Source organism: Gorilla gorilla, chromosome 13, assembly GCF_029281585.2.
Source record: "Gorilla gorilla gorilla isolate KB3781 chromosome 13, NHGRI_mGorGor1-v2.1_pri, whole genome shotgun sequence".
Classification (NCBI taxonomy): Eukaryota; Metazoa; Chordata; class Mammalia; order Primates; family Hominidae; genus Gorilla; species Gorilla gorilla.
Window position 1 is genome coordinate 132,449,454 of NC_073237.2, and position 14,673 is coordinate 132,464,126.

Sequence of the window (14,673 nt, forward strand, 5' to 3'; positions counted from 1 at the left end):
AAAGGAAGGAAAGGAAGGAAAGAAAGGAAGGAAGGAAGGAAAGGAAGGAAAGGAAAGGAAGGAAGGAAGGAAAGAAAGGAAGGAAAGGAAGGAAGCAAAGGAAAGGAAAGGAAGGAAGCAAGCAAGCATTCTTGGCTGGGCACAGTGGCTCATGCCTGTAATCCCAGCACTTTGGAAGGCCAAGACAGGCAGATCACTTGAGGTCAGGAGTTTGAGACCAGGCTGGCCAATGTGGTGAAACCTCGTCTCTACTAAAAATACAAAAAATCAGCTGCCATGGTGGCGGGTTCCTGTAATCCCAGTTACTCAGGAGGCTGAGGCAGAAACTGCCTGAACCCAGGAGGCGGAGGCTGCAGTGAGCCGAGATCGCACCACTGCACTCCAGCCTGGGTAACAGAGTGAGACATGATCTGAGAAAAAAAAAAGAAAGAAAGAAAGAAAAAAATGAAGCATTGACCTATTCTTCAACATGGGTGATTCCTGATGCCAAAAGAAAAAAAGCCAGTCACAGTATATCATACGATTCCATTGAACCGAAGTGCCCAGAATAGGAATCTACACAGAGAGTAGACTAGTGCTTGTCTAGGGCCGAAGGGAATACGGGGAAATAGAAATGTCTGCCAAATGGCAAGGGGTTTCTTTGGGGGATGACAAATATTCCAAAATTGATTGTAGTGATGGCCACACAGCTCTGAATATACAAAAAAACCACTGGATTATTACTTTAAACAGATGAACAGTATGGCATGTGAATTACGTCTCAATAAAGCTATTACATCTATGAATGACATCCATATATTAAAAGCTGGGGGAAATTACAGTGGCAAGAAATTGAGAGATGTACTTTCTTCATGGATTAGAAGCCTCAATATTGTTAAGAGGTCAGTTCTTCTCAAACTGATTTACAGAATCAGTGCAACATCGATCAACATTTTAGTAATCTTTTAGTTAGAGATCAGCAAATAGCAAAGGACTACGATAATCCTTCAAAACAATTTCTTTTTTTTGAGACAGAGTCTCACTCTGTGGCCCAGGCTGGAATGCATGATCTTGGCTCACTGTAACCTCCGCCTCCTGCGTTCAAAGGATTCTCTCGCCTCAGCCTCCTCAGCAGCTAGGACTACAGGCGCATGCCACCACACTGGCTAATTTTTGTATTTTTAGTAGAGATGGGGTTTCACCATGTTGGCAAGGCTGGTCTCGAGCTCCTGACCTCAGGTGATCCACCCACCTCGGCCTCCCAAAGTGCTGGGATTACAGGTGTGAGCCACCTTGTCCGGCCCAAAACAATTTTCAATAAGAAAATGAAGGTGAAGACCTACACAACCTGACTTCAAGACTTTAAGCTACAGTAATCCTGACAGGGGATATCTGGCATAAGCACAGACACACAGATCAATGGAACCGAACAGAATCCAGAAATAGGCCTGCAGGTACGTATTCGACTGATTCTTGTCAAAGGTGTGAAGGGAATTCAGTGGAGACCTGGTGCTGCAATGACTGGACGTCCACAGGGGAAGGAAATGAAACTTCCCACCTGACCTCTTCTGCAAAAACGAGCCCAACATGAACCATCCACTAGAACATCAGAGCAAAACTGTTAAGACTTTTGCAAGAAAACACACAGACACACACACAGACTCACAGACACACACACAGAAACACACACACAGACACACAGACATACACACACAGACACAGAGACACACACACATGACACACAGACACAGAGATAGACACCCACACACACACAGACACACACACACACAGAGACACACAGACACACACACATAGACACAGTGTTGCCCCACCCTGGATAGGCAGGAATTCACACACAGACACATACAGACACACACAGAGACACAGAGACAAACAGACACACAGACACATACAGACACACACAGAGACACAGAGACAAACAGACACACACAGACACACAGAGACAAACAGACACACACAGACACACAGAGACACACACATAGACGCAGACACACAGACACAGTGTTGCCCCATCCTGGACAGGCAGGAATTCACACGCAGACACACACACACAGAACACATAATTTTAGGTAGACAAGGATTTCTTGAACAGGCTACAAAAAGCACTAGCCATAAAATACAACTTTAATAAATTGATCTTCATCAAAATTTAAAACTTCTGGTCTTTGAGAGCCACCATTACAATAATGAAAAGGCAGGTCAGACTAGGAGAGAATGCCCGCAATACCCATATGTGAACTTACTTGCAAAGTATATAGGAAACTCTTAAAATGCAATTTTTAAAAAATGGACAAAAGATCTGAAGAAATACGTCACAATAAAAGTTATAAAGTATGGCTTATTCAACCTGTGAAACGTGCTCAGCGTTATTGACCATCAGGGAAATGCAAATAGAAACTACAATGGGATGTCACTGATATTCCACCCAATAGGAAGGGCTGAAATGTCAAGGCTGACAGAGAACCCCGGCTGCCGTAAGGCCGTGGGGCGCCTGCTGCTCTCACGGGCTGCTGGTGGGAGTGCGGCCTCATGCAGCCCCTTGGCCTCATGCGTTCAACCACATGACGAACAGAAACCATGACACACGGAAATATACAGGATCTACGGCTGCACGGTCTCACGCACGGGGATCCTATGAGAAGCAAAAGGGCAGTAGGAGGCAGCAGGGTGGTGGTCCCGTGGGGCCAGGATGGGGTAGACGACTCTGTGCAAAGAACCCCAGGGTAACATTCTACAGGAGGGAACTGTTCTGTATGTTGATTGCAACATTGCACTTGATTGCACAGTGAACTCACTGATGGCACACTTTGTAAAGGATACAAATACTTTTGGTTTTTGTTTTTTGGTTGGGGACAGGGTCTCGCTCTGTCACCAGGCTGGAGTGCAGTGGCGCAATCTCAGCTCACTGCAGCCTCTGCCTCCTTGTTCAAGTGATCCTCCTGCCTCAGCCTCCAGAGTAGCTGGGACTACAAGCGTGCATCACCACACCCGGCTAATTTTTGTATTTTCAGTAGAGGTGGGGTTTCGCCATGTTGGCCAGGCAGCTCTCAAATTCCTGACCTTAAGAGATCTGCCCACCTCAGCCTCCCAAAGTGCTGGGATTACAGGGGTGAGCCACCACGCCTGGCCAATACAAATACTTTAGCAAGCAAAAAAGGCGGGGAGGAGAGAACAATGGCCTAGACGGGCCACACCACAGATGAACCACATCTACAGGATGCTGATGAAAGCAGACAGATGGTCCAGTGCGGTGCTCCCACCTGTAATCGCAGCATTTTGGGAGGCTGAGGCGGGAGGATTTCTTGAGCCCAGGAATTCGAGGCCACCTGGACAATATAGCGAGACCCTGTCTCTATAAGTAATTACAAAATTAGCTGGGCATAGCGGCACACGACTGTGGTCTCGGCTCCTCGGAAGGCCTGAGTTGCAGGGGTATTGGCCCTTCAAAGCAGAAGGAACCCTTCACCCCCCACCCCTGCAGCCAATGGCACTCCCCGGTCTGGCCATCTCTGCTTGGGGCCTCCTCTTGGGCCCCACCCTATCCAGGCCAGTGATGAAGGCACCCTCTGCTCCCTGGGTGGTGGTGGTGGGGGGGCTCTAACAGTGCGGAGGCCCCCGTCCCAGGCCACAAGGCAGCAGAGTGGGGACGATGGTGCGATTTGCATACTCAGTAACCCCAAGTTCAGCCCCTCTTCTTGCTTCTCTCTGGGAACCCCAAACAACAGTCCTGAGTTTTGAGCTGCTGGTGGGAGCGGCCTCGGACATACAGCCCTGCTCCCCGACCGGGCAGGTGTACCTTCCAGATGGGTAATGGTGGGGCGTGAGTGGCTGCAATGGAGACCACCCTAGCCAGCAGCCCTGGCCACCTGGGTTCTGTGGCCCAGGGCCGGGAGCACCCCACCCAAGCCTGGGTGTTCAGCCGGGGGATGGACGGGGCCAGTGCTGACCTTGCAGGTCACCCTGAAAAGGGCGGGGCCCGCAGCAGGCCTCTCCTGATGGGCAGAGCCAGGACAGATGTGCTGCTGTGTGCCGCGACCCACACCCAGTGGCATCTGTCCAGGGTCCAGGATGTGGGCAGCTGGTCTGAGGCTGGATGGGAGGGTCTCCTGGACCCTGAGCAGTTCCAACTTTGCCTGTTTTGCCTGAGTTCAGACCGCCCCACGGAAGTGGGTACCCAGCTTAGGGATGGGTGCCTGACCCCCATGCCCTGCAGAGGCACACAGGGGACACCGGGTGGACCCCAGAGAGGTGGGGGTGGAGGGAGCCAGAAGGGAAGGGGAAGCGGACATGCACAGGGCCAACCACTCACGGGCCCACAGGCCCTGTGGCCAGAGCTGTCCCCTGCCAGGAAAGGGTTACCGTCACGGGCCCACAGGCCCTGTGGCCAGAGCTGTCCCCTGCTGGGAAAGGGTTATCGTCACGGGCCCACGGGCCCTGTGGCCAGAGCTGTCCCCTGCTGGGAAAGGGTTACCGTGGAAGTGTGCAGCTGGTGTCAATACCCAGGCGTGGCTTTGTCTCTGCCAGCCACACAGAGTGACATCTGCCAGCTGCAATTAAACATCTGCCCGCCCGAAGCCACTGCTGAGGGCATGAAAGGGACGGCCAGGCAAGCCCCGTCAGGCACAGGAGGGGGGTGTGGGCGCAGGTCCGGGCAGCCCCCTCCCCTTCAGAGGACAGGAGAGAAGCCCCAGCATGGCACTACCCCTTTCCTCTGCGAGCTCCATTTCCCTGTCCCTCAACCTCAGTGGTCTGCCATGCCACAGGTGCCCGTCCTCAGCTTGGGTGACAACTGCCACCCCCACTACAATGAAATAACCGTCAGGGCCCCGTGCTGTCATCTGCCCTGGGGTGAAAGCAGCTGCCATGCCCGTCTCGGCTGTTGCAGGGACCTGTGGATCCAGATGTGCCAAGGAGACCACGGGAACAGACCCCTGAGCGTAGCTGGGGAGCCCCCACCCCAAGCCCAGCCCCAGCTGGCACTGCCCACCCGGCCGGCTGCCTTGCCGGGGAAGCCCCGGCTCCCGGTGTCCCTGCTGGACATTCAGATGCCCCCGAGCCCTGAGCCCCAGCGGGAACGCAGCCGCACCCTGGGGGAATGAAGGCGGGTACGCGAGGAAGAGGGCCCGAAGAGGAAAGGGGCTGCCACTCAGGCCACAGCACCACCGAGTCCCGAGGCGCAGGCTCCCTCTGCCCGGCCCACCTCCTGCTCTCTGGAGGGGCTGGCCCCTGACTCATCCCCGTGGTGGGGCGGGAAGGGACGGGGGTGCAGGGGAGGCGGAGGCAGGCATTTCACAATCTCTAGCTCAGACGCAAGGCCCCTGACAACGCCAGGCAGGGATGCCTGTGCCTCACCCTCTGGGAGGTTTCCCCATCAGCCGGAGGGGAACTGCACTGGGCGTTTCCCTTCTGGTGGATATGATGTTTTTCTTTCACCCCTGGGTGCACCCCACCCCCAGCTCATCTTGCTCCGGGGTCTCCCGTGGCTGCCGGCCACAGGGCCAGGAGGAAGGTCCCCGCCTGCCGCAGGGGTGATGGCTTAAGGCCCAGGAGGGAGCCCTGAAGTGACTGCTGCAGAGATGAGGGCTGGTGGGTGGGAAGCACTGAGCGTCCCGAGCCAGCGTCCACCTGATGGGGACCGAGACGGGGCCTGCCTCGCTGGGGGTGGCGGGGCTTGAACTCGGCCCCATCAACCTCACACACCCATGCATGGCTCCTTCTCAGCAGCTTTGCTCCTGACTGCAACAAACTGAAAACAACCTAAATGTCCTTTGATAAGGCACTGGAGAAATCAAACGTGGCGGCTCCTTCTGACGGGTGGTGACGCAGGACCTGGAGGGAGGGAGGAGAGGCACGAGACAGACACTGCGTGGAGACCCTGGCCATGAGGCCACACAGACCACGGGGCGGGGGCTGTGCCGGGGACAAAAGGCAATTAACTTTATCTGTAATATTTTGATTTCTTTCAAAAAGAGGAGAACAGCCCTACAGCACAAGCTGTCCACGGTTCTCAATGCGAGAGAGGGTGGAACAGGCACACGCGTTACCACACGCCAAGGTGCAGCTCCGGGACCCTCGGCAATCGCTCAGGCCCGCCTCTCACTCAACAGGTGGGGAGACTGAGGCCAGAGAGGAAGAGGAGCTCAGCCTGCAGGGACCTTAGAACACGCTAGTCCTACCAGCCCAGAGAGACAGCTGCCTGGCTCCACTCCTGCACGGCCTGGCGAGGGCAGCAGCCAGCCTCCTGCGTGGGTGTGAGGACGTTCCCCGGACGAGCCCCGGGACACGGAGGGCACGGGGAGCTAGCACCCAGGGGCAGCTCCAGGTCAGGCGACGGCCCCTCCCTCTACCTGCTCCCCCCATGGCACCGCCAACCCAGCACACCCAGTGACACCAGCAACGTCACAGCCAGTAACCTAGATTTTAACCAAGAAATCACACACCCCCTTTCTCTGCCCCACTTATGGGCTTGCCGAACAGAAAAACCATGACAAGAAACCCAGACTGTGGCATCCAGAGCCAAACTGTATGGTAGGTGGGCGGGAGCAGGCCTGGCCTCCCAGCCGCCCACTTTCCACCTCGCTGGCGTCAGCGACACCTGTGCAAAGGCAGAGACTGCCGCGCAGCACCTGCGGCCTGGACAAAGCCCTGCAGGAACATGGCCTTGAGGGTGTCCCCGCCCCTCAGCCCCAACGGGACTGTACCTTGTGTGGTCTGAGTACGGGGGAGTTGGAGGGAAGGACTCACCAGAGCAGCTGCCTCCCGTCCCCACCCAACACACATCCGGGACTCCACAGAGCCGCTTCCTGGCTGCAGTCCTGCCGGCTCCCCAAAAACCCATCAAGGCAGGTGGGCGTGAGGGCTTCTAGCTCACGAAGTCCAGGTGATGTGAGGGCTTAAGGCTGACCCAGCACCCAGGGGCAGATGCATGGGACAAGTCACGAGGCTTCACGGTGCTCCCAGCAAACCCGACACCCAGCCCTGGCTCCCATCACCCCAAACACATCAAGGCCCAAGGTCACATTGGAGCAGCAGGGGGCTGTGCAGGGAGGACCCTGGGAAGATGTTTGGATACGATGGGTCTGTTTCCATCTCCATGGTGCAGCTCCCTGACCCGTCGGCAACCCGTCGGCAGGGCCCTGTCTGGCTGCCATTGTCGGCAGGGCACTGTCTGGCTGCCATCAATGGGGGATGTCCTCAGGGACTGTAGGGGTGCCCAGCCTGTCTGGGGTTCTGCCCTGGGACTGGAGCCCATGGACAGAGCTCCTTCCCAACAGGGGCCCTGGGTGGGCCTTGGGAGCCTTCCCCAGCAGCCTCTGGCTGGTCCCCTGCCTTTCCTGGGGTGGCTGTCAGCAGGGGCAGAGGGAAAGCGCACATGGGGCGGATTCCCCGGAGGCCTCAGCCAGCCGGGTCCACAAGCACTGGCATCCTGTACGGCCTCTGTGGTGAGCCGGAGCCCGGTGTGCTCTGCCCTCAGGAAGGGCCAATTCGGTAGCTAGCAAAGCTCCCAGTCTCAGGAAAAATCAAGCCCTACCCCCTACCACTAAAAGAAAACAAAAGCTGTGAAGCCCAGATCGAGGTGGCCTGTGAGCTGGCATTCTGTGGGATTCATGCAAACACAGCAATATACATTTAAACCAAGTGCAGAGTTCTCAGGAAGACACCACGGAGCCCAGAGCACCTGCTGGCAAGGCAGTGGCTTCTCCTGCAGGCGGAGAGGCAGCCAGGTTGGCCAAAGCAGTGGTTACCCTGCTGTCCCGGCTGTGGTGGCAGATGCTGCACAGGGACCCAGCTGGCCTAGGGGTCCAAGCTGGTGGGTGGTCCTGGCCCCCTCTGCCCCCAACCAGCACTGCAGGAGGGGAAGAGCAGGCGGGCGTCCCATCAGGGCACAAGGACATGCGTGGTGGGGTGGAGAGAGTCCCCACACTGCCCCTCGGGGTCCACCACCTGCCCGTGGCTGGCATTATGCGCCCGCACCCAGGCCCAGGCCGCTGCACACAGGCCCCGCATGCAGACCAGCCAGGTGGCCAGCCCAGACACACAGTCAGGTTGCGGGGACACCCGATCCTGGGCACCAACAGTGGGACTCTGCCCAGCAAAGCCTGAACAGTCTCCAGAGGCTGTAACCAGGAATCTCCAATTAGGGCAACCTGGGTTTGTGGGGCCCAGGACGGGGAGCAGCCCTCCTTGAAAGAAAGGAACGGAGAGGAGGGGGGGACGACTGCTCACTTGGCTCAGCACACCGGGCGTTTCCTGGCCCATCCCTGGCGCGGGGCCTGGAGAGGTGGTGGCAAAGGGGCTGGGTTCAGGGGACTCTCTGGACCTCGCCGGGTGAGGCACAGACTGAGGTTAAAGGGGAAGTAGGCGGGTCCTCCCGTACACCGCGTGGCACCAGGCCCTTCACGGTGGAACGTGAACCTCACGTTCATGGGGAACGTGAACCCTCGGGCAGGTCCCTGGGCCACGGGACGCCTGCGTTTCCTCATCTATCCAGTGGAGACAAGACCCTTCCCACGGGCTGGCAGAGTCTCCCAGGAGTTCTTGTCTCATCCAGGACCAAGTCTGAACCCCATGGTGAACAGAGCTCTGCCACCTCCTCCAGGCTTGGTGGGGGGCTCCCCTGTGGCCCCGCTTCCCAGCCAGGTGGTGTGGGGCTCCACCCCGCCGCGTTACCTGCATAGCTGCCGGAGGCCTTGATGTACATCTGGCCGTACTGCTCCTCCACCATGGTGTCGTAGGCCTCGTCGTCCTCCTCGTCCTCCTCGTTGTGGTACGAGGTAGGGCTGTCGGTGGTGGGCAGGCTGCTGGCGCCCGGACTGGTCCGCTCCCCCTGGGGGTAGGGCATCTGCTGGATGCCGGGGATGAGGGTGGCCAGGCTGGGCACCCCGTAGTAGGAGACACGGGGCAGTTTGAGAGGGGCTGTGCCCGCCGCCACCGCAGCCCCCGCGGCCACCGCCACGCCGTCCCGGGGCCCCGTCTCCAGCGGGCGCTTGGGGGCCAGGCCTGGGCCGGCCGGCGGCAGCTCCATGGCTTCATGCTTTACTCGGGTCAGCAGCGGGATGGGCACCGAGGGGGACACGACGTAGGGGGCGGCGGCGGTGGCCGGCTGCAGCTGGTTGCAGGGGCTCTGGGGCTCGGAGCCGGCGTCCTCGATCACAGCGGTCTGCGAGTCGCAGTGGGGCGAGCTCACCTTGAACATGAGGTCGGTGCCGCGCTCCACGATGTGCTGGATCTGCAGGAAGCCGGCCGTGTACATGACCACGAGCTGCTCGCTGGCCGTCATGGTGAGCCTGCCCGTGTAGCAGAAGGACAGGATCTGCTGGAAGCAGGCGGGCGGCACGGAGCCGGGCAGCTCGAAGGCGCTCTTGCTGTTGCCGCTGAACAGGTCGCGGAAGTAGAGGCTGCTGGCGGCCAGCACCGCCCGGTGGGCCTTGAAGGCCTGGCCCTTGACCACGATGGACACATCGCAGTAGAGGCCCAGCAGGCGCTGCTCGTTCAGGCAGCCCAGCACTGTGTTCCCGAAGTTGGGGATCTCGATGTGCAGCATCTGAGACATGGCGGGCGGGCAGCGGCGGGGCTGGGCTCTCAGCGCGGGGCGGCCCTAGCGGGGCTCATCTGTGGGGGCAGGAGGCACGTGGTCAGTCCCTCCAGGTCAAAGGCTCCCCGCTCAAGGGGCCATTCCCACCCCCTCCTCCCCCGCCAGGGGCTTACAAAGAGCGAGGCTTCCGCACGCACCCTCCCCCACCCCTCCTGGCTGGGACACTCCAGAGAAGGGACACGGGGCCTCCCAGACCCCCTGGCAGAGGGGCAAGAGGGCCCGGCCAGCACTGCTGCAGATCCCCCGGGGGGCTGCCCGGCAGGAGTGCGCCCACACCACTCCCAGGGGGCTGCTCTTAGCGACTCGGTCTCAGCAGGCGAGGAGGAGCGCAGGCCTGAACCTGCCCCGGGACAGGAGGTGGGGGGCGCCGGGGGAGCCTCTGGGCAAGCCTGCAGCCACTCTCCTCCCCTCAAAAAAGTTCCAGCCCGCACAGGAGCTCCCGGGAGGGGCCGCGCTGGAGCGGTGGGGAAGGAGGGAGGGAGGGGGGTCTCTGGAGCTGTGCAGTTTGCGGTTTGCTTTCCCTCTCTTCCCTCCGAGCAGCCTCGCAGAGGGCCCCTGCGGGGAAGGCGGGCCAGCGTCCCCTAGTCCCCCTGAGCCTCCCGGGCAGGTAGGGAATGGCTGGGGGTGCCGGGAAGTCCGCTGAAGCCGCGTCCACTCCTCCCTCGCGCAGAGAGACCACCCTGGGCGCGCCCGCTCCGTTCTCCCGTGTTCTCCCGGCTCGGACCAGACCCAGGTTCCCAAGCCGCCGCCAGGGCAGGAGTTGGGAAGCCTGTCGCAGCCCCACTCGCGGACGCCCCCCACCCCGCTCGCCTCGCTCCCCACGCGGGCCAATCCCGACGGCCCGGCCCCAACCCAGGTGACTACAGGGGTCCCAGCCCTCGCTGGGCTGCCCGGACCCCGGGGCTGGGAGCTGGGGAGGGCGTCGCTGTTTATCTGGTGCGGACTCCGGAGGGGGCGGGGGCGGCCCAGAAGGCGCCAGCCCAACTCCGCAGGGCCGCACAAAGGCCGCTGTGTCCCACGGGAGGAAAGTGCGGGCGGCCGCAGAGGCGCCGGGTGGCGGGAGGAGGGCGGAGCCACCGCGCCGGGAGCTGGGCAGGTGGACGCGCGCCGGGGGCGGCCCGCAGTGCCCCCGCTGCGGAGAAGTTGCCGGCCGGTCGGGAAGACCTACCTTCCGCCGCTGCGGCCGCCGGCCGGCACTGCCCGCTCCGCCTGGCAGGACAGGCTCCCCGCACGCAGCCCGCCTGCCCAGCTGCTCCGCGAATGCAGCAAACGGAGCGGGAGCCCTGGGGCGGGGAGGGCGCAGGGAGCCGGCGAGGAGGAGGAGGAGGAGGAGGTGGAGGAGGAGGAGGAGATGGTGGAGGAGGAGGAGGAGGAGGAGGAGGAGGAGGAGGAGGGCAGAGCGCCTGGGCGCTGGACTCGCGGCCGCAGCTCAGCTGCACCCAGGCCGGCCCTCCCGGGCAGCGCACCGCATCTCAATGAAGGGGCCGGATGCAGACGAACGTTCCGGCGGCTCGGGAATGAATAGCCGCCTTTGATTTGGGAGCCGAAGTAAATGCCAGCTCCCAGCCCCGGCTTTAAAAACAGTGGAGTGTTGGTGCCAGAGGAATGCGCGGCCCCGGGTGCTGGTACGAGACAGACTTTTGATGACTCACTGCAATGCAAACAAAGATGGCAGAAATACTGTACAGTAGTGGAGAAATGCTTCCCGGTGCCACGGCAACTGAGACAGCCTGGAAATTTATGGTGCAGTTTTGCATATGAATTACCCAGTAAACTGCCTCCCGGCCTTCCAGGACAGCCCCAGTGTCAAAGCATTTAAACTATTCCAAACAGTCTGCAGAGCTGGCAGAGCTGAACTCCTCCAGCGAGGGTGGGGAATGGGCAGAGGTGCCGGGGGGAGGGGGTGAGGGGGTCAGGACAGCTAGGGGAGCCAGGGAAGGGGAGGGGAGGTACAGCAGGGGGTGAAGAGAGGCACAGAAACGGCAAGCAGTGGGTGGGCGAGGCGGCACCCCAGGTCCTGGGGGCCTTAGAGCTGTGTCCTCTGCCCAGGCGGCAGGCCCTGGAGTCCAGCCCCAGCACCCCTCCCCATCCCACTCCCAGCGCCCTCCTGGCACTTTAAGAAAAGAGCGACTTTGTGGCCGGGCAACCAGGAGCCGGAAGGGGCAGCCCTGCCTGAGAGGTCCCAGCAGAGGGCAAGGCGGCCGCCCCGCTCCTCCCGCACACTCCTGGCTGCGGCCACACAGGCTGCACCTCCTGCCCAAGGGGGTCTGCAGCATCTGGCCGTTATTGAGCCTTTTCCTGGGAAGGGGCTGCTGTGCAGGACTTGTGGTGGCCCTGGGACCCCTCCAGAGAATGTGTGCTTCATCCTGGGCTCATACCACCCTCTCTGTGTGGGGCCCTGAGGCTGACCTCTGGACTGCCCAGCCTCAGTTTCCCTGCCACCGGCTGTGACCCCCAGGAAGAGCACATTCCACCCAGAAGGGGCAGGGTCCAGGCTCGAGGCCTTGAGGTGAGCCCCCTCCTGCTTGGCCAGCTGCCTCCACCACCCTCGGGGTAACCCTGGCAGCAGGATGCGGAGGAGGCCCGAACAGGCCTGGTGGGAGGCAAGGCGACACCGCCCTGCCCCTCACTCCCGGCGCCCCTCTGAGGCATCCGGAGACCAGAGAGAGGGCCATCTGGCTCCTCCCTAGTCACACACCATGGGCTCAGCTTCTCCAGACCAGACAAAAAGCCACTGAATGGGGACGGGAAGAGATCCAGGTGCGGGGAAGCTGCCGGCAAAGGCCCGTGGAGGTGGCTTCGTGCCTAGTGTTTTCTGCCTCCTACAAGGGGCTGGTGACAACTCAGGGAGACTGGGATGGGGGCGTTTACAGAAACGTCCCCACTCGGCCATGCTGATGAGCTGGGCTCCACTGGGCCAGGAGACACAGGACCCAGCTGTCACCCTCCCCGCCACACCCTCCACCCTCAGGTCCCCACTTAGTTTCTGCCTCATCCAGGAAGTCTGCCAAGTGCCCTCATAAGCTCGGCAAGGGCTGAATGCTGGACACAGCCCGGGCAGGGGGGACAAGAGAGGGGCCTGTGCGACACAGCACAGAGGGCAGAGGCCCCTGAACAGCTCCCTTCACAGACCCACCGCACCCACCACCAGGAGCCTCCCAGAGAGCCCGTGGCTTCTGTTGTGGGCAACTTCGCCCCAAGGACAGGGGGGTAGGGATGTCTGAGTCATACAGGGGCTTTTGTACCAAAAGAGGGAACAGGCAGAGGCCAGCACGGCGCACCGGTTCCTGGGGGGTCCCAAGTGCCTGGGCTGGGCAGGGCAGCAGCCAGGGCTGACACAGACAGCAAGGGACAATGTAGGCTCTCAGCCTGTCCCTTCCAGCAGCAAGAGGGTCCTGGCCTGTTGGCAAGGCTGAAATCCTAGGTCCCATGGGCACCAGCCACTTCCTGTAAGGACACCGCAGCCTCAGATGCTGAGCTGTGAACTGGGGTTATAATTTACCCTCAGATGGTTCCTGGGGGTGAATGGAACAATGTTTGTGAAGCCGGCGGCTGAAGCCTCACACACAGAAAGCCGGTGATGCCTGCAACCTGCTGTGACCTGGGCAGGAGAGCAGCTCTCAGCTGGGCATCCAGGTGGGCGTCTTAGTGCCCAGCCCAGTTCGGCCTGCGTCCACACCTCAGAAGCTGGAGCCCCAGGGCTGGGGGACAGACCAGCTCTCCCAGAGAAGGGACCATTATTCCCTTTGAAGGTGATGGGGCCGTGTGGTCCCTGGGGATCGAGGACAACTGGAGCTTTTGCTGGCTTGTCCTCAGGCCACCTGCACCGGTGAGGCTGCAGCCCCACGCCCCAGCCTGCTGAGAGCCGGACAGGAGCTGGTTTTAGGTTGCTTTCTTGGAAGGCTCAAGAACAAAGCTGAACTTTAGGAGAAAAGAATAAAATAAAGGCTTGGCTCATGCCCCCAGGGCCAGGAAAGCAGACACGCAGGGGCTGACCCTCCTGCTACACCCAGAGAGGAGGGGGCCGAGGGCCCAGGTGGGCCCAGGGACGTGAGCAGGGCTGTCTGCTGAGGAGGGCAGGGGCCAAGCCTGGTTCTCAGACATCAGGGCATCCCCACCCTCCCCTGCACATTCTCCGGTGACTCAGTTTCCCCACCACTTTGCTTCCCAAGCAACACCTCCTATTGTTTCCCCTTCTCGGTGAGATTCAACACACTCATTCACTTATAGAAAGTTCTGCAGAGCCAGGCAAAAAATCAGAGGTCGCCAACTTTGTTTACCCCAGCCATCCTCAGGGTTGTGGCACCAACGACCCTTGCTCTCAAAACGCCCTTCAGAACGGAACCCACTTTGGAGAATCTCTGCAGGTGACCCAAGGCCCGAGTCCACTCCCTGCAGCTGTGCCAGCCTTCGGTGCCCCACCCCACACAGACACACAGAGGAGGCTGGGTTCCTCTGAGCCCACAAGCCACCCTCAGGAATAAGAAAATACAGGTGGCCGCGGTGTCGGAGTGGGGGGTCTCTTCTCTGCAGAGCCTCACTTGAGGAAGGCTGAGATCCAGGCCTGCCCTGCCCTGGGGTTAGGGGTTGCCGACCATGATGAGCCCCATACCCAGCAACCTGCTGGTGGGTGAGAGGAGCCCACGGGGAGGACAGGGGCTCACTGGAACTGCAGCCGGACGTGCACACGGGGGTTGGGGCAGCGTCTCCAGAGCGACCCCCCTGCCTGAGTGTCGTCCCGGCAGGATTCACACAAGGACACAGGTTACAAGGTTGGTGCCAGGCCAGGGCACCTGGGTCCTGGCATCAAGTACCCAGGAGCAGAGGCTCTGGCAGGTACAAGACCCCTGAAAGCATCCCCCAGGCCAGAGGACTGGGACAGGGACCAGTCAGGCAGCCCAACAGGAGGAGCCCTTTTCCTGGGGCCCAGCCCGGCAGCTCCATGGTCTGAGGGCCTCGCCCAGAGTCCCCAGAAACCCTGCCCCCTCCACCCCTAGATTGTAAAGCACTTTCTAAGCCCAGCACAGCAAACCAGAGGAATGCGGCACTGAATTTCTGCAGGATCACCACCAGCAAGG

At 60.5% G+C, this 14,673-nt stretch overlaps 1 protein-coding gene across 3 annotated transcripts in view; it reads right to left on the reverse strand.

Annotated features, from left to right (window-relative positions):
• NACC2 (NACC family member 2) overlaps positions 1 to 14,673 on the reverse strand; it is a 90,833-nt gene that overhangs the window by 36,090 nt on the left and 40,070 nt on the right. The window contains exons 2-3 of one of the 3 annotated variants that reach the window (XM_063696868.1): positions 9,188 to 9,612; positions 8,671 to 8,827 (exon numbers count right to left, since the gene is read on the reverse strand). In XM_063696868.1, the coding sequence (XP_063552938.1) occupies positions 8,671 to 8,827; positions 9,188 to 9,553 (523 nt within the window). In that variant the 5' untranslated portion in view covers positions 9,554 to 9,612. Of the gene's footprint in view, positions 1 to 8,670; positions 9,613 to 10,763; positions 11,303 to 14,673 lie in introns of those variants that run through there. The other 2 variants (XM_055350114.2, XM_031014664.3) reach the window with 2 other exon arrangements.